We start from the raw sequence: 19,886 nt of genomic DNA, 5'->3' as shown, positions 1-19,886 counted from the left end.
AGGGCCTAATCCATTCCAGCTCCTGGGCTGCCTCAAGAGACTATTGTGTGAGTGTTACCATCAAGGCTCTGTTCCTGAACTCTGCATACCCTGCCTACTCACTATATTCAGTTTCTCTACAGCTCAGTTATCCGGGATCGCTGTTCCAGTATCTGAGGGACTACAGCCCAGCCGGGCATTACCAGCTCACTACTAGTTCAATATACTGTTTAATAAAAGAACTAAGTGTGTGTCTGTCTCCAACCTCTGAGCCTGACCTGTGGTCCCTCTCAGGATCTTCCCCCAGGGGCATGGTCATCTGTATATTTTTTCAAGATTCCTTTAAAATTTTGTTTATTTGCTTTAGTTTTCTTTTTAGTTGCCTTGCTGCCCTGAAGCACACATTACATCACATTTCAGTGCTACGAAAAAAGAAGAGAAAATGCCTCCTTGAAATGGTCGAAGAATGACATCCGATATGATGAGTCCCTCATGGTATGATATCCCTGCTTACTCCAGATATGTTGGTGTTGGTAGACCTGTCAATGTTCTCTTTACTCCTGGGTGCAAAATCATGAAAGTCTCTCAGAAGCAGCAGTGGATTCGTCATTCCACAGTGCAGTGTTGTCTGCCTCCCTGGGAAATGAGTTGAGCAGAAACTCCTCATTGAGTCACCCATAAGCTTAAACAAAGGCCAAGGGTTCAAGGGTCATAATTGTCCTGCATCAAGCCAAAACCCGGGTTGAGGAAATATAAGTCAGCATCACATGGTGCGCTGATGGGTACACTGAATGCACAGGGCACATTGAGGGACACGTACGACATATCAAGGGATGCGCGTGACGCATGTTGCATCAATGCATGAAATACTTGAGGCACTCAGTGTATTAAGGCTTTGAAGCACTTGAAGCAAAAACTCAAGGCACTTGACGCAAACAAAGCCTCGATGCACTGGCCACAGGCAGTCTACTCTAGATCAACTACTGAAGGGCTTATCTTATCTACACTTATCTACACTTTTCAGTTACCACAGCCTTCATTTGTTTGTAACCCCCACCCCAGTGAGGCTATAACCTTATTTATAATCTCTTTGGGGCAGGGATCCAGGCTAGTGGCAGACACTGTCTCTTTTCTCCCCAAGGTGAGGGTCATTTGTTGGATGGGGGAAAGCTATATTTCAAGGCCCCAAGTGGTAAGGGTGTCTCTGGTAGGTCTGTGTGCCTCTAGGAGATGAGCATGCCATGAGAGGTTACAACGTGGGCTCATTATGCAAGACCCATTCCAAACTCCGAGATGGTGTCCAAAAATAAAGTTTACTTGCAGACAAGCAGTGATAAATGGGGCTCAATTTAGTCTGTTTCAACACCACAATTAATTTGCACACTTTACAGTTCTTTCTCTCAATCTGTGCAGACGTATCCTTCACAGGGACCCAGCTTTTCTCCACTTTCCAGGGAGTGGAGGAATGGAGGCCACTTTTGTGGAGTGGCAGGGATTCCCCTCCAGCCCTGAATGAAAATAGGTAGATCTATAACTCTTGATGCTAAATACGGCCCTTTTTTTCAGATGGAAATAGTCAGTCTTACAAATACTGTGTAAAGGTAACTGATTTACCTTATCATCAAAACTTACGACGCTTAGATCTTGACCGTCATAATAGGCATCATTGTGTTGTGCTTCCCAGCATTTTGCACTCTGCCTTACATATAATCATAGCTCAATGTTACCATCGAAACAATTTTTTTATATTTTTGTGTGGTGAAGAAGCACACAAATATAAAAAATTGTTTCGATGGTAACATTGAGCTATGATTATATGTAAGGCAGAGTGCAAAATGCTGGGAAGCACAACACAATGATGCCTATTATGACGGTCAAGATCTAAGCGTCGTAAGTTTTGATGATAAGGGAAATCAGTTACCTTTACACAATGGGGCGGATTTTCAGAGCCCTGCTCGCGTAAATCCGCCCAAAACCGGGCGGATTTACGCGCGCAGGGCCCTGCGCGCCGGTGAGCCTATTTTACATAGGCTCACCGGCGCGCGCAGAACCCCGGGACTCGCGTAAGTCCCGGGGTTTTCGGAGTGGGCGTGTCAGGAGGCGTGTCGGGGGGAGGGGCTGGAGCGCGCGGCGTTGCGGGGGCGTGTCGGCAGCGTTTTGGGGGCGGGTACGGGGGCGTGGCTACGGCCCGGGGGCGGGGGTGTGGCTACGGCCCGGGGGCGTGGCCGCGCCCTCCGTACCCACCCCCAGGTCGCGGTAGGATGGGGGTTTAGACAGGGCCGGGCGGGTGGGTTAGGTAGGGGAAGGGAGGGGAAGGTGAGGGGAGGGCAAAGGAAAGTTCCCTTCTAGGCCGCTCCGATTTCGGAGCGGCCTAGGAGGGAACGGGGGTAGGCTGTGCGGCTCGGCGCGCGCAGGCTATACGAAATCGATAGCCTTGCGCGCGCCGATCCAGGATTTTAGCCGATACGCGCGACTACGCGCGTATCTACTAAAATCCAGCGTACTTTTGTTTGCGCCTGGAGCGCAAACAAAAGTAGGCTGTTCGCGCTCGTCTGAAAATCTACCCCTATGAAAATAGGTAGAAACAGTCTTGTCACAGAGTTGCAAATCCTTTCTCTCTCCCCAAGAGCAAAGACTCCTGAGTGCTTTCTTCATAAGAACATGCCATACTGGGTCAGACCAAGGGTCCATCAAGCCCAGCATCCTGTTTCCAACAGTGTCCAATCCAGGCCATAAGAACCTGGCAAGTACCCAAACACTAAGTCTATTCCATGTTACCGTTGCTAGTCATAGCAGTGGCTTTTTTCTAAGTCAACTTAATTAATAGTAGGTAATGGACTTCTCCTCAACTTATCCAATCCTTTTTTAAACATAGCTATACTAACTGCACTAACCACATCCTCTGGCAACAAATTCCAGAGTTTAATTGTGCGTTGAGTGAAAAAGAACTTTCTCCGATTAGTTTTAAATGTGCCCCATGCTAACTTCATGAAGTGCCCCCTAGTCTTGCTATTATCTGAGAGTAAATAACCAATTCCCATCTACCCATTCTAGACCTCTCATGATTTTAAACACCTTTATCATATCCCCACTCAGCCGTCTCTTCTCCAAGCTGAAAAGTCCTAATCTCTTTAGTTTTCCTCATAGGGGAGCTGTTCCATTCCCCTTATCATGTTGGTCGCTCTTCTCTGTACCTGCTCCGTCGCAATTATATCTTTTTTGAGATGCGGCGACCAGAATTGTACACAGTATTCAAGATGCAGTCTCACCATGGAGTGATACAGAGGCATTATGACATTTTCCGTTTTATTCACCATTCCCTTCCTAATAATTCCCAACTTTCTGTTTGCTTTTTTGACTGCCGCAGCACACTGAACCAATGATTTCAATGTGTTATCCACTATGACGCCTAGATCTCTTTCTTGGGTGGTAGCACCTAATATGGAACCTAATATCGTGTAACTATAGCATGGGTTATTTTTCCCTATATGCATCACCTTGCACTTATCCACATTAAATTTCATCTGCCATTTCGATGCCCAATTTTCCAGTCTCACAAGGTCTTCCTGCAATTTATCACAATCTGCATGTGATTTTACTCTGAACAATTTCGTATCATCTGCAAATTTGATTGCCTCACTCGTTATATTTCTTTCCATATCATTTATAAATATATTGAAAGTAAGGGTCCCAATACAGATCCCTGAGGCACTCCACTCTTTGGGCTGTATAGCCTGTGGCAGGCGTAACTTGCGCGATCTCCACCGCCCACTCCCTTCCACTGGGAAAATTGTCCATTTAATCCTATTCTCTGTTTCCTGTCTTTTAGCCAGTTTGTAATCCACAAAAGGACATCACCACCTATCCCATGACTTTTTACTTTTCCTAGAAGCCTCTCATGAGGAACTTTGTCAAACGCCTTCTGAAAATCCAAGTACACTACATCTACCGGTTCACCTTTATCCACATGTTTATTAACTCCTTCAAAAAAGTGAAGCAGATTTCTAAGACACCCTTATTCTCCTATTTTATGGCACTGTGTCAGAGCTGATACAAGAATTTTTCTTATGTTTGTATTTTGCTGTGGTCATTCTGTTTTTATCATGTTAAGGATTTTATGATTGTAATTGACTGAAATCCACCCTGAAAGCAATTTGGCCTGAGAGTGTGGAATGTACATTTTTTAATAAATTCAGATTCTAGAAATTGAAACAGAAATTGAGGAGTCGGTGCTTAGGGTGATTATGTAAGAAATAAAGAGACTCAATGAGTGGTATGGGAAAGGGGGAGGAATTGGGGATGGTGGGAATGGGGTGGATGGGGGATGTGCCAATCCTCTTTCTACCCTGCCCCTTTAGTGGTGCAGACCTGCCTCAAATCCCTCCCCCTGTTCCCAGTGATCTCTCTCTCCCTTCCCCACCATGCTTTTCCCCAGTCTACCCCCACACTGTATCCCATTAGTCCATCCCTACAATCTCTATCTTCCCCCACTGTTCTCTCCTCCAAGCCTTTCCTCACCAGTCTCTCTTGATGTCCCAGCAGCCCATTCCCACCAGTCTTTCCCTCTCACCCAGCCCATCCCCTCCAGTTTCATCACCCCCACTGACGTCTCCTCCAGCCCATCCCCATTTGTCTCTCCCCAGCACATTCCCTCCAGGCTCTCGCTTTCAGCACTCCTCCCAGTTCATATCCACTACCCTCTCTCTCTTACCCAGGCTCTGGCTCACCTTATTTCTACTGCTGGCCCTTCATCGCTCTTCTCCTCTTTCTGCGCTATGGTGCAGGCTTCTTTCAGGCAGCAGTGGCAGTGCAGGCCCACTCTTACTTCCTGCTTGAAGGGGGGAGGGAGCAGAATCTGTGTGTGGGCAGCCATGCGTGTGCGCTCGCCTGTGCACAGCTTCCGCTCCCTCCCCCTTAAGCAGGAAGATCAGTGGGCCATATGGCAACAGGAGAGGCCGTGGGCCGCTGGCTAAGCCTAACCACCCAGTGGCCTGGGGCCTCTCCTGCTGGCGCTGGCCCGCCACCTCCCCGGGTGTGCCGCTCTGTGCAAATGCATGGAATGCACACTCGGTCATGCTGGGCCCGTTTCTGATGCACAGGATAGTGAATCGGAGTTAAACAGTGCATGTTAAAAAAGGTTTGCTATTATGTGCACACAATTAAGTGTATATCTTATATGCTTGCTAGAAGTGTGGAAACTGATTTCAGCATTCTCTTTTGTAGAGTAAATGAACAGTCTCAAACCTCCCTCCAATGGAAGGAAGCAATTGCAGTTAGTTTTCTTTTGGTGAGGAGGTATCGCACGACTTAAAAATCAGAAGCCCAGCTCTTCCTCCAGAGCCTGAAGATTCTACTTCCGGACCTTGAACCTGAAATCAATCCCACGTCTAAATGTGTTGTAAGAATGAAACAACGGGATGGGTAAGATTCACATGATCAAATATTCTCACCTTCCTAGTAACATACAGTATATACCTATGGTTGCATCTGGGTGTATATAAAAGAAATTCTAAGATTTGATTCTAAGAAAATGCTTTATCAAAATCAAAATAAGTGGTGTAAAACAGCTAGTGTGTCCCTATGAAGGAGCTTAGGAATGTTGTTTTGTGGTCAGATTCAGCAATGATGAGACGAGTTTTATGCCACTTGTGCTCGCTCTTTCTCTGGCAAAGTATTTCTATATCCAGCGATGGAGTGTTCTCTAGGCTCCCACAGTTATTTTACTTTCTTTCCATTTTGCTGGGCATTCATTGCTTTGGTCTCCAGCTTGGCTGTGCACAATGTCAAACAATAGGGTAAGGGGCTGACCTTTATGCTTGTATCAAAACATGGAGTTCCTCAAGGCTCAATTTGTCTGCTTCTCTCTTTAATGTGTATTTGACCCCTCTCTGTCAGCTGCTAGATAATCTCGGCATAGAGTTTAGACTCTATGCTGATGATTTACAGTTATTTTTCCCAATTGTTGATTCATTGCCAGACACATTAAATTACATCTCTAAATGCATTTCAGCGGTTAATTCTTGGATGAATGATAACAATTTATGTTTGAATTTGTTAAAGACTGAAGCAGTATGTTTTCATTGTAGGACTTATTTAGTCTAAAGTTTTTACTCGATTTCAGTAAATGAATTGAAATTCCTGTTATAACTTTTTCAAAAAATCTGGGGGTTTTATTTGACGAGAATTTAAAGTTAGGGCCCCAGATAAAATCAATATTAAGAGCTGGTTCTTTTAAACTTTAGACTCTGCACCACATGCATTATGTATTAGATCATACTGACTTTTGCACCTTGGTACAGTTTTTCGTACTTTCATCAATCAATTATTGCAATAGTCTTTAAGTGGGCTTGCCGTTATCTAGTGTTCTTGCTTTACAGATATTGCAGAATGTTGCTATGAGATTGGTATTACATGGTCGTCCTTGGGATCATGCTACTCCAGTTTTACGTGAGTTACAGTGTATCAGCTTCTCAAATTATTGATTTTGGTATTCAAAGCTCTAAAGTTGGAGGGGCCTTCTTATTTGTCAAATCTTTTAATGAGTTACCTTCCTACTCATGCACTTAGTTCCCAAGATATGAATTTTTTAACGGTACCATAAGTGAGAGAAGCTCATTTGTCAGAGACAAGGAGTCGGGCCTTTTCGGTTATAGGTCCCGCAGCATGGAATTTGTTGCCCACTGAGTCACATAAGATTTCAGATTTGAAAATATTTGTTTTTAGAAGCTTTCAGTGATAGACTTGATGTATAGATTTATTTGATTTTATAATTTTTGTATTCATTTTAGGTGTACGATTTTGTAATGATTTATTGTTGTAACCCACCCAGCACAACAGGTTTGTTATGGACAGAAAATAAATGTTTTAAATAATATATAAATAATGCTGGCCGCAGCATCTCTCTCCAGATAGGGGCATTCATCTTTCAAAGCCTGGATGGTTATATTCAGTCGTTAATGCATTGCATTTAAAACTCCCAAATGCTATTTTCTCTGGCTGCTTCCTCAGTTTAAAAATTCTTAAAAGAAAAATATCCTAAAGGCATTTTTAGTTATGACAGTGAAAATTTACTGCTGCATTTCATTTTTCTAAGCATGCCCAGTCTTTCAGGTTATTGTATCAAAGCTCTGGATCTCTTTTGCTGACACAGCTCTCCCACACTCTGATTCACTAAGTTTTGCTTCCAATAGAGAAAGAATGACAGAAAAACTTTAGTGATTTAGGCCCATATGCTGCTTTCTAACACATCTTAATATGCATTGATAGCTTCCACAAAGGTACTAGAGATATATCAGATTTCGAATCTCTAATGCAAGCCACAATCTTGAGAGTTTCAAGTTTGCAAAACCTCAAACATTGTAGTATAGTAAATATGGCAGATAAAGATCAAAATGGCCATCTAATCTGCCCAGTTGAGATTCATCCACTTTGAGTAGATGCACAAATATCCGGCACACTAAAACAACCCTAAAACCCACCCCGACCCTTTAAAATAAATCCCCCACCCTCCCGAACCCCCCCAAAATGCCTTAAATTACCTGGGGTCCAGAGGAAGGGTCCCGGTGTGATCTTTTACTCTCGGTCCTCCGTGCGTTGTAGAAATGGCGCCGGCGCCATTTTGTTTTTTTGTCCCCCGACATCATGAGCGTAGGAGATCGCTCCCGGACCCCCAGGGACTTGTGGCCAGCTTGGGGGGGCCTCCTGACCCCCACAAGACTTGCCAAAAGTCCATCGGGGGTCCGGAACGATCTCCTACCGCGAATCGTTTTTCCGTACGGAAAAACGATTCGACTGCAGGAGGTCGTTCCGGACCCCCGCTGGACCCCCAGGGACTTTTGGCCAGCTTGGGGGGGCCTCCTGACCCCCACAAGACTTGCCAAAAGTCCAGCGGGGGTCCGGAACGACCTCCTGCAGTCGAATCGTGTTGCCGTATGGCCGGCGCCATTTTGCGCAAAATGGCGCCGGCCATACGGCAACACGATTCGACTGCAGGATCCTGCCGGGTAGAGATGGCCGGCGCCATTTTGCGCAAAATGGCGCCGGCCATACGGCAACAAGATTCGACTGCAGGAGGTCGTTCCGGACCCCCGCTGGACTTTTGGCAAGTCTTGTGGGGGTCAGGAGGCCCCCCCAAGCTGGCCAAAAGTCCCTGGGGGTCCAGCGGGGGTCTGGGAGCGATCTCCTACGCTCCTGACGTCGGGGGACAAAAAAACAAAATGGCGCCGGCGCTACTTCTACAACGCACGGAGGACCGAGAGTAAAAGATCACACCGGGACCCTTCCTCTGGACCCCAGGTAATTTAAGGCATTTTGGGGGGGTTCGGGAGGGTGGGGGATTTATTTTAAAGGGTCGGGGTGGGTTTTAGGGTTGTTTTAGTGTGCCGGTTTTCCCGCCCTCCCCCTTCCCCCGATTTACGATTTTTTAACGATAAATCGGGGGAATTGTTATTGTATCGCGGCTCTAACGATTTTTGATGATTTAAAATATATCGGATGATATTTTAAATCGTCAAAAAACGATTCACATCCCTACTGCCCTGGCCAGTCCAGGTCCAGTGACCTGGACTGGCCACTGTTTGAAACAGGATACTGGACTTGATGGATCTTTGGTCTGACCCAGTATGGCAAATCTTATGAATTTATGTATTATGTTTATCCCATGCTTTTTTGAATCCCATTACCATTATCTTGTTCACCACCTACCCCTGAAGGGCATTCTAGACCTTCATCATCCTTTAGGTTAAAAAATATTTCCTGATGTTGTTCCTGAGTCTAGGAAATCATTTTTCACGGAAAGGGAGGTGAATGTCTGGAATGCCCTTCTGGAAGAGGTGGTTGAGACAAAAACATATGACAGAATTTAAATAAATATATAGCTTTCAATAGCAGGTTTCAACATAAACATAAGTTGAATTACTTCAAAGAACTTTACAATACATATTGATTCAATCTATTGTGTAGTGCTGCAAGCTATCCACTGAGAGCTGTGATTTCTATTTGCAAATAATTAAGGAAGAATTTTCAATGTGCCATTTCTGGTGCCTTTTAGGGTGTCTTGGAATTTTTACAGTTGTTTTTAGGTTTGTGACTTTTAAGCTTGTTTATGCCCAGTGGTCAGTCTTTTCTCCTCTTAGCTAGGAGGGAATAAGGATGATCAAATATATAATCACCTCTGAAGCAGATATCATGTCGAAACATGGCCATGTCCGGTGTATTGGATCCATCATTGTGCTAAATTTATGTTTGATTTTATTGTAAATATGCCTTTATTGATATTAAATTTGTAATATTTTATCACACATTTTACATATTTATTTTATTTTTGTGTACCACTCTTTTTGCTTTCATATTTAATATGAACATACCTTTTTCACAAGTCTAAATATGCTTTTTCTTTCACTTGTTTCAACATGTCTATATTTGTAATATCGGTTTTTTGGAGGACTCTTTCATTCTTATTTACCTTATTGTCCTCAGCCGTTGGACTGTACGACCTCGTATTTTTTGTGCAACTTTTCATTTACTAAGTTGTGCTAATGCGTTAATGCATGGTAAATAGCATTTACTGCCTTTAAAAGGGGTTAGTGCAGCCAGAGCCATAGCCAGGCAATGTGGCGCCTATGGCCAAGTGAAAATCTGAGCCCTCCCCCTTTACACAGCTCAAGATGCCACGAGTTGGGAGATTCTGTTAAATGTTTGTATAGCAATGCCCATGACCAGTGCAAGGGTATTAGGTGCCCTAGGAAAACATCACAACCTCCACACACACAATTAAAATGTATACATTTATAATAATAGATTTTACATGAAAAAGACATTCAAAGCACAGTCTTCCCAGTTAAAAATATATCTTACAATATATATATTATATTTACATGCACTGCTGTGATGCCGACCAGAAAACCCTGCAAAAAAGCAAGAGACAATTGGAACCCATATAGTATTAAGCCTACTAAAATGCATGTTGGGCATGGCATGACCCTCAGAGAACCACAAGAAAACAGAATTACAATGCAATAAACTTTCTATATCAAAATAACACTAATTCAAAAAGCAACAACTCTACCTATGAAAGTTAACACTGCAAATTTTATACCAGGCCTAAAACAGTAATACGCCGCTTGTTAGGAAAACAGAACAAGCTGCTATAGATCCCTACATAGAAACTACACACTATTGGAATATCTCAGTTCAGTCACACATGCAAAATACAGATAGACCTTCTTGTGTCCCTAGACATCTCCTCTGCCTTTGATATTATTGACCACTCCATTCTCCTCCACCGTTTACAAGCATGTGGTATAGGAGGGACTGACCTGGCCTGATTTTCTTCATTTTTGAATGATTGGTCTCAACAATTTAAAGTTAGAAATTAAGGGCCAGATTTTTAAACTTATGTGCAGGCGTAGATTTGTTCGCGCAACCTGGCGCGAACAAATCTACGCCCAATTTTATAACATGTAAGCGCAGCCGCGCACATGTTATAAAATCCGAGGTCGGCGCATGCAAGGGAGTGCACACTTGTGCACCTTGTGTGTGCCGAGCCCAAGGGGAGCCCCGATGGCTTTCCCCGTTCCCTCCAAGGCCGCTCCGAAATCGGAACGGCCTTGGAGGGAACTTTTTTTGCGATTCCCCCCACCTTCCCCTCCCTTTCCCTATCTAGTCCACCACCCAGCCCTAACTAAATCCCCCCCTACCTTTTATTTCCGAAGTTACACCGGCTCACCATCCTCCGGCACAGGCCGCTGTTCCAGAAGACTCGGGACCGCCCCCCGGATCACCCCCGAACCTCCGCCATGCCCCCGGACCGCCCCCTGACCCGCCTCGGACTGCCCCTTTTTCGAAGCCCTGGGATATATGCACGTCCCGGGGCTTGTGTGCGCCGCCGAGCCTATGCAAGATAGGTTCGGCGCACGCAGGGGCAGCTTTTCGGGGGTTATGCGCATATCTTACGTGTGTAACCCTTTGAAAATCTGCCCCTAAGTTTCTCAATGGTCTCTCCTCGATTGGTATCTCTTAAGGTTTTGCTTTGTCTTTCACGCTCTTCAACATTTACCTTGCCCCATCTGTAAATAATTATCTATTCTATATAATGGTTATAAGATCTATGCAGATGACATTCAGTTTTTCATACGTCTTCATCCCACCTGGCATGATATTGTTGAACATATGCAAATCTACATTAGCACCATAAAACTATGGCTTCATGAGAACAAATTAGCACTTAATACAAATAAAACTGAATTTCTTCTCATTCAAAGAATTAATTTAATGCTTGATTATTCTTCCATCACTCTTGAAGGCTCTTATTTTCATCATCAATCAAAGTATCAAAAGCTTGGGTATTTTGTTCTGCATCTTACACTTCGAACACACACTAAGTCAATAGTCAAAGCCGGCTTCTACAAGCAGAGAGTCCTTTCTGGTTTAAAGCAACTATTACATACCTCTGAGTTTTGCACTCTTGTGCAGGCCTCCATCTGTCCTCTTGTTGACTATTGAAATGGACTTTATTTGGGTCTCCCTGATTCTACTATTCAGCTACCTCAATTGCTTTTGAATGCAGCTGCATGTCTAATCTCTGGTCATAAATGTTGTGAACATGTTACTCCAATCTTTATACAGTTACCCTGGTTACCTTTGCGACAACACATCGAAAACAAAATCAGGCTGTTTTCAAACTCCTTAATTTGAGATCCTGCCCATGGCTCAATGCTTTGTTGAAACTGTATTGATCTTCATGTCAGTTAAAATCATCTCAATGAGGCCTCCTTGATGTCCCATCTTTAAAAAGTACTCACTTGACACTTATAAGGGAATCTGACATTTCTATTGCAGGTCCAGTTCTTTGGAATTTCTTCTCTATGGAACTTAGATGGTATGATTGTTTAAAAACATTCAGAAGCTTGTTATAAACCTTCCTGTTTAGGAAAGCTTAATTCTGATTGGGGTTAGTTTTAGCTTCCTCATCATCACAGGATCCTGCAGTACTTGAGAGCCTTTGTGTAAATGAGAGAAAGAGAGGGAGCATGTGTGTCTGTGTATGATTGAGAGCTGGTTTAGGTGAGGGAGCATGTGAGTATGAGATTGAGAGCCTGTGTGTAAATGAGAGAGAGAGAGAGCATATTTGTAAGCATGTGAATGAGAGTCTGTTTGTGAGAGAAAAAGATGATAGAAAGCCTGTGTGTGTGTAAGTGCGGAAAGATAGACAGCATTTGTGTAAATGTGTAATTAAGAGCCTATATAAGTGAGAGAGAAAAAGCATGTGTATATGTGAGTGATTGAGAGCCAGTATGAGAGAGAGAGAGAGAGAAAGGAGAAAGTTGCAAGCAAACCATCCCTCCTCCTGCTAATTCAAAACAATCTCAGGGCACCTGGATATCAAACGTTCCCAGGTATGCAGAGCAAAATATTTTTTGTATCATTATTTTTCTTTACTGGGTCTTTGTGTCTGCTATTTTGAAATATTTTATTGGTATCTAGAAATTTTTTCTATTTTAATTATTTGATATTCCATTGATCAGCTGTTTTGAAATAATCTGTTCTTTTTGTTAGTATGGTTTTACTGCTACTGAGTCTATATTTCTTGATTTGTTTTATAAGGATGGGTGATGTTTCTTTTTTACCTTTGTTACACTGCAAACAGAGACTCTGGCTTGTTGCAGTTTCCAATTCAGTTTTTTCTGCATGCTTCTAGTTATGCGTTTTCGTCTCTTTATTCTTTGTTAGGTGAGGGTCAGCACATGTGATTCAGGTGAGGTTTTCTGCTGGGGTGTAGTTTCTGTGTAGGGCTCTATAGCAGCCTAACTTGGTCCGTTTTCCTAATAGGAGATGTATTGGTGTCTTAAGGCCTGGTGTAATATTTTCAGTGTTGCCTTTTTGTAGTAAATCTGTTGTAGATCTGTTGCTGGATACTCCTGTAGGTGGAGGCATTAGCAATCTGTTATGAAAACGTCTCCTGTGAAGGAGGAGTTAGCAATCTGTTATGGAACTGCTCCTGAGAAAGGAGGAGTTAGCAATCTGATATGCTCAGCTCCTGTAGAGGGAGTAGATAACAATCTGTTAGAGGTTAGACTGCGGAGCTAGCAATCTGTATGAATCTGTTGCTGAAGACTCCTGATGGAGAAGGAGTAGCAATCTGTTACCAGTGGAGTGCTTGGAGAGGGCACTCAGCTGTAGAGGAATGTAGATAGGTGGATCCTTGGACCGATGGCAGATGACTGCGCCTCCAGGAGGATATCCTGAGAGGGACCACCGGCTAGGCTTGGGTATGGAGACAGACACAGATAATTCTTTTATTAGACAGGTTAGTAGAACCACCAGAGGTGGCAGTAGTGAGCCGATATGCCTGGCAGGGCTGAAGTCCCTCAGGTACTGGAACCGCAATCCCAGGGTTGCTGAGCTGTAGAGAAACTATAGATAGTGAGTAGACAGGGTATGCTGTATTCATAGCCAGAACTAGATGACAAAACTCACATAAGGTCTTGAGGAAGCTCAGTAGCTGGAAAGGGTTAGGCCCTCGAGGAGCGAGTACCTGGTTCCAGGGAAAGCTCTGAGAGAGCGAGGGTAACTCACAAATGTCTGTATCTGTGATAGCTTCCAGGCAGTAGAGAATCTTCAGAGTGTCCAGGAACATGGGCCCTCGAGGAGTGAGTACTGGTTCCTATCTGCAATCTGAAATAAAGAAAAGAGAGCAAGGCCCCCTAGGAGCGGGTACCCCTGGTAAGTCCGAGGAGGCAGAGTAGCTTGGACGAATCCCCGCTTTGAAGAGAAGACTATCTCCTTGCTAACTCAATTCGTTACTGAGACCTTTTATATTGGAAGTGGATGACGTCATCTCGGGGGATGCCCCCGAGGTTCGCGCCCTTGCTGGTACATCAATCGGAGCGCGCGTGCGTGCTCTATGTCATCAGGCAACATGGCAGATCCACAGCGTCGTGCCGGTCCGGGGACGCCGGAAGGAGACGGCAAGAAGACGCCGTGGCATCAAACCGTCCATCAGACCCGGAGGGAATCGCCACAGAGGTAAAGAGGGAGGAATGAGGGCATCGAGCAGCGATGGATGCAACACTTTTTTTTAGGTAAGTTGATTACTGTTTAAGTGCTGGAAATTGGTACTGTTTTGGTGTGGGATGTTTACTATTTATGCAATTTCTGTTCAGACAGACTTAACAATAAAACTAATACTGGAACTTTATTTTTTATTTCCGCCGTGAATTGTAATCAGCAATCAGTCACACATGTGAGTGTGGTCTGTCAGGAGTGTCACGATGGGAAAAAGGTTGAGAACCACTGTTCTAGATAATGATTGACCAACCCTGAGTGCTTGCTCCCTGCTGCCTATGCATAATTCAGCAGCTTCATGCATAGTCAGGTGAATATATAATTAAGGTTTGATAGGCTGTTTTTCTGCCCTTTTCCAAATCCTTTGTTTGTGTCTCTAGGTTCAGGTTGTGGACAGCAAGACAATTGCCAGTTGTTCACATCTGATAGCGAACTGATAAGAACTGCTCTGTGATTGGCCCCAGAGCCATAAAAAAGGCCACTATTGTTCTGGCTGCACAGATTTACACAGCACCAATTGTCTTTATGTTTCTCTTGGCCTCACTGGCTCCATCCAGGTGGGCAGGGCCTGTAAACCTGTCAAGATGGCCACATACACAGCAACCGCAAAGTCTCTTTCTCATATTTGCATTTGGCTGCGCTATACCTACTGGGAGTGGGTAATACCCTTGCTCCCAGCAGGGATGAATATTGAGCAACTGGGGTGGGGGAAATGGAGAAGTCAGTGGTGGGGGAGGGGTAAGCCTTTTGATCATGTGATGGGGCAGGTGAAGTCCAGGGGATTTTAAATGGCTTTTGAATATTGACTTGTTCATCCTTTAGTTCTTTTAGAACTCTGGTAGATGCCATCTGGCCTGGTGATTTGTACTCTTTAGTTTGTCAATCTGATCTATTACATCCTCCACTGTTACATTTATTTGTTTTAGTAACTCAGAATCTCCTCCGTTAAAGAATGTTTCAGGTATGGGTATATTCCCAACATACTCCTCTGTTAAGACCAAGGCAAAGAATTGATTCAGTTTTTCTGCCATTTCATTGTCCTCCTTGAGTACCCTTTTTGCTCTTGGGTCACCTAGCAGCCCAACCAACTCCCTCACAGGCTTTTTGCTTCACATATACTTGAAAATGTTTTTATTATTAGTTTTTATCTTATGGCAAGCTTTTTCTCAAAATTTCTCTTTGCCTATCTAGCTACTGTTTTACATCTAACTTGCCAGTGCTTATCCTCTTACCCATTTTCATCATTCAAGTCTGCTTTCCAGTTTTTGAATGATGCCCTTTTAGCTTTAACTGCTTCCATTACCTTACTATTAAACCAAAGTGGCAGTCATTTGGTTTTCCTTCAGACTTTTTTAATGCATGGACTACATGATGCTCCATGCTGAATATCCTCATGTGCTCTGGTGCAATCTTACATTACTGTTTTGGAATGTAAACTGCTGCCCTGTACAGGTTACTCCAAAATACTTCATTTCCATCCTCTTGCTAGTATAGATCCTCTGTGCTTATTTCATGCATTTTTTACTTCTGCTATCATTTTTGTCTCCCACCTCTTAAGGAAGGGCACTCCAGATATCCACCATTCTTTCTGTAAAAAAATATTTCTTGAATCTTCTCCCTTGGAGCTTCACATCATGACCCCTAGTTCTACAGTTTTCCTTTCATTCAAAAAGGATTGCTTCTCGTCAGAGAGTGATATAGAAGTTTGCCGCCCCTGGGCACTTTTGGTGCATTTAATCCCCAACCTCCTGTAAAGAGCTGTGACAGGGAAGCAGAGGGCTGTTCTCTGCTGAAAGAAAGCAAATCTTAGCCAGCCTACTGCCCCAAAATGTTTGTTGCCCTAGGCACAGATATAGTAGGTGCCTACTGACAAATGCAAGGCTGTTTCTTGTGCACCATTAATATCTTTCCATGATTTAAATCCCCCCCCCCCTTGCCTATCCTCTACTATAGAGTGTACATATTTAGGGCCTTTAGTCTCAAATGGCTTTTGATGCAGTCCCCACACCATTTTGGTTGCCCTTCCCTGAACTGATAGCCTCTCTATCAGTTTGAGATATGGCCTCTAGAACTGAAAATAGCATTCCACGTGAGCTAGACAGAGGCATTATCACCTTCTTTTTTCTGCTGGTTATGCCTTTCCCTCTATACCCAAGTATCCTCCTGGATCTGGCCACTGCCTTATCACACTGTATAGCTACCTTGAGATCAACAGGCACTATCACCCTGAGGTCTTTCTCCTGGTTAGTGCACATCAGTGCTTCACCTGTACTGCTCCATCAGATGTCTATACCCCAAATGATGACTGCACTTTTTCAAAATGAATCTTAACTTCCAAGCATTTGGCCATTTCTCAACATTTTTTAGATCGCTTCTCATTCTATTTACTCCCTCAGAGGTATCCTCTCTTATTCATGCTTTCTAGTTGCATGCAGTATCAATAACATCACTCATCTCCTAGAACACAGCCTATGTATTTTAATAAGGTACCTTTTTTACATTAAAAAAAATGAAAGGACCTTACCAGAAATTATTTTCTGTTTGAGAAAGTCAATGAAAAACAAACAAACTAGCAGACATGAAATTCTCTTCCTCTACACTCCTTGCTTCATCATGCTTACCCCTTCCCCTTTCAGTTTGGAAAGGGGCAGGGGGAATCCCGGCTTGCTCCTACTCCACTGCCTCCTGGTTGAAGAATGGCAGCTGGCACCATTTTGTTGTATACCTGCTTCTTTGTACATGGCGGAAAGAATATGGGGTAGATTTTAAAAAGGAGCACACAGGCGTACGTATGCGTGCGCTACCCGGTGCGTGCACATGTATGCCCAATTTTATAACATGCGCATGCAGGCGAGCGCATGTTATAAAATCCGGGGTCGGCGCACGCAAGGGGGTGCACAATTGTGCACCTTACGCGCCGAGCCCGCTTTGAGCCGCGCTGCCTTCTCCCGTTCCCTACCCTCCACCCCACCTTCCCTTCCCTTCCCCTACCTCTCCCACCCTTTCCCACCTACCTTTGTTGATTTCTTTTTTTTGTTTTAAAACTTACTTCAGCCCTGGGGGCTGAAGAAAGTTGTGCACGCCAGCCGTCTGCCGGCAAGGGTTCCCCGGCCCAGCAGACGTGCGAAGGCCTCTGGCCATGCCCCGCCCCCACCCCCTCCCTGCCCATTTTGTAAAGCCCAGGGACTTACACGTGTCCCGGGGCTTTACACGTGTCGCTGGGGCTTTTTAAAATAGGCCTGGCGCACGTAACCTTTTGAAAATCTGGCCCGGAGGCAGGCACAACATAAAATAAAGGTGTGGGGGAGGGATTTAAGTAGGACTGGGGGGCAGGTTAGATAAGGGAAGGGAGGGGAAGTTGGGGGGGAGGGGCCGAAGGAAAGTTCCCTCCGAGGCCGCTTTGATTTCGGAGCGGCCTTGGAGGGAACAGGGAAAGCCATTGGGGCTCCCCTAGGGCTTGGCGCGTGCAAGGTGCACAAGTGTGCACCCCCTTGCGCGCGCCGACCCCAGATTTTATAACATGTGTGCGGCTGTGCATGTTATAAAATCGGGCGTAGATTTGTCCACGCTGGGTTGTGTGCGCAAATCTACGCCCGCGCGTAGCTACTAAAATCTGGCCCTAAGTGTAGTCCAAGGGAGTGGGGGTGACTCATGTTTTATTCTTTTTTTTTTTTTAATGTTTATTTTGGTTCAGCAAATGAAAGAAATCAAAATAAACATTAAGCATACTGAAACTAATGCTGATATATATGTAAGTGAACTTACAAACAAGACAATTAAGCAGAGGCCCTTTTTTGCTGTTAATGCCTTATTTAATGCTTATGAAGGAACCAGCAGGTAACAGGTTAATCTATTGGTTTTAATGTGAGTTAGTTCATAAAACTTTTAGAAACTTCTTTTACGTCTGAAAGTTGAGAATATTGAATATACTTGAGTACAAGACCCCATCCAGGCATGTCATTGCATTTGACCAACTGTGTGACTTGCTTTTCCTGATCCTAAGTATAATAAAGCTCTTTAGTGAAGAATGTAGAAGAACTGCTGTTTCAGTAAGCCTACGTGCGACTTAACTTTTAAAATAGCAAAGAAACGGAAAAGTATTTTTGGAAAACACTTACAATTAGAGGACCCCTGTTGTTTTCCCGATACTTGTTCTGGAAAAAAATGTAAACAACTGTGGCTGCCAGAGAATAAAGGAAAGCGAAGACTGCAATAGTGACGAAGAACTCAGCAGAAGAGGAGAAGTCTCCTATCAGGGAGAGGGTTTCTCGTTTGCCTTCACAAGTAGGAACATTGAAGTTTACCTGGTGCAACCTAAAATCCCAAAAGTTTAGAATTAGAATTTTAAGGAAGAAAGATTTCACACATGTAGCAGCAGCTCTACTATATACATGCTTGATATTCCAATGCACCTTTCATAGAAACATATAGAACATAGAAACATAGAAATGACGGCAGAAGAAGACCAAACGGCCCATCCAGTCTGCCCAGCAAGTTTCGCACTTTTTTTTTTTTCTCATACTTATCTGTTACTCTTGGCTCTTAGTAACCTTTTGGTTCTGTTTCCCTTCCACCCCACCATTAATGTAGAGAGCAGTGTTGGAGCTGCATCTAAGTGAAATATCTAGCTTAATTAGTTAGGGGTAGTAACCGCCGCAATAAGCAAGCTACACCCTTGCTTATTTGTTTACCCAGACTATGTAATTCATATTGACAAAGGCACTCTGGATATACCAAAAAAAAATATAGTTTCACCAAGTACATTTTCATGGTAATTTTCAAACGGGCGGATTTTAAAAGCCCTGCTCGCGTAAATCCGCCTGGATTTACGCGAGCAGGGCTCTCACGCGCCGGCGCGCCTATTTTGCATAGGCCGCCGGCGCGCGCAGAGCCCCGGGACGCGCGTAAGTCCCGGGGTTTTTTTGAGGGGCGTGTCGGGGGCCGAACGACGCAGCATTTTGGGGGTGGGACGTGGCGTTTCGGGGGTGGGCCCGGGGGCGTGGTTTTGGCCCGGGGCATTCCGGGGGCGTGGCCGCGCCCTCCGGAACCGCCCCCGGGTCGGGTCTCGGTGCGCCAGCAGCCCGCTGGTGCGCGTGGATTTACATCTTCCTCCGGGAGGCATAAATCCGTGGATAAAGGGGGGGGGGTTTAGATAGGGCCGGGGGGGTGGGTTAGGTAGGGGAAGGGAGGGGAAGGTGAGGGGAGGGCGAAAGAAAGTTCCCTCCGAGGCCGCTCCGATTTTGGAGCGGCCTCGGAGGGAACGGAGACAGGCTGCGCAGCTCGGCGCGCGCCAGCTGCCCAAAATCGGCAGCCTTGCGTGCGCCGATCCAGGATTTTAGAAGATACGCGCGTATCTTATAAAATCCAGTGTACTTTTGTTTGCGCCTGGTGCGCGAACAAAAGTACGCGAACGCGCTTTTTAAAAAAATCTACCCCAAAGGGGGTAATTTTCAAAGGAGTTACGCGCATAAATGTAACTACTATTGTAGCAATTTTCAATCTTTTTAAAATCAGACCCAAAGGGGCGGATTTTAAAAAGCATTTACATGCGTAAATCTGGGTTTTACGTGTGTAAATGCACTTTACTCGAGTAAGTGGGCTTTTGAAAATTGCTACAATATATGCCATTGAATCGTCCATAGGATTTATTCGCATAAGTGCACTTTACGTGAGTAAATGGCTTTTGAAAATTGCTACAATAGTAGTTACATTTATACTGGAGTAAAGTGCACTTACACAAGTAAGTGCACTTTACTCCAGCCCCCTCCTTTACTCCAGCCCCCTCCTTTACTCCAGCCCCCTCCTCCCCACCCCGTGGGGGCTGTGAATGCTGCCTCCATTAC

At 44.5% G+C, this 19,886-nt stretch overlaps 1 protein-coding gene and 1 long non-coding RNA gene across 2 annotated transcripts in view; one reads left to right on the top strand and one right to left on the bottom strand.

Moving 5' to 3' along the window:
* Window positions 1–19,886, bottom strand: part of SYNPR (synaptoporin) — a 453,809-nt gene that overhangs the window by 43,898 nt on the left and 390,025 nt on the right. The window contains exon 4 of the mRNA XM_029601012.1: window positions 18,162–18,357. Within this exon, the coding sequence (XP_029456872.1) occupies window positions 18,162–18,357 (196 nt within the window). The remainder of the gene's footprint in view (window positions 1–18,161; window positions 18,358–19,886) is intronic.
* LOC115091113 lies at window positions 244–6,581 on the top strand. Its single transcript, XR_003856620.1, has 3 exons — window positions 244–474; window positions 5,203–5,400; window positions 6,357–6,581. It is a non-coding gene; the product is annotated as an uncharacterized LOC115091113 (long non-coding RNA).

The sequence above is a fragment of the Rhinatrema bivittatum genome, chromosome 4, assembly GCF_901001135.1.
Source record: "Rhinatrema bivittatum chromosome 4, aRhiBiv1.1, whole genome shotgun sequence".
NCBI classification, from domain to species: domain Eukaryota; kingdom Metazoa; phylum Chordata; class Amphibia; order Gymnophiona; family Rhinatrematidae; genus Rhinatrema; species Rhinatrema bivittatum.
The sequence above is the reverse complement of the archived record's forward strand: the minus strand, read 5'-3'. Positions and strand labels throughout refer to the sequence as shown.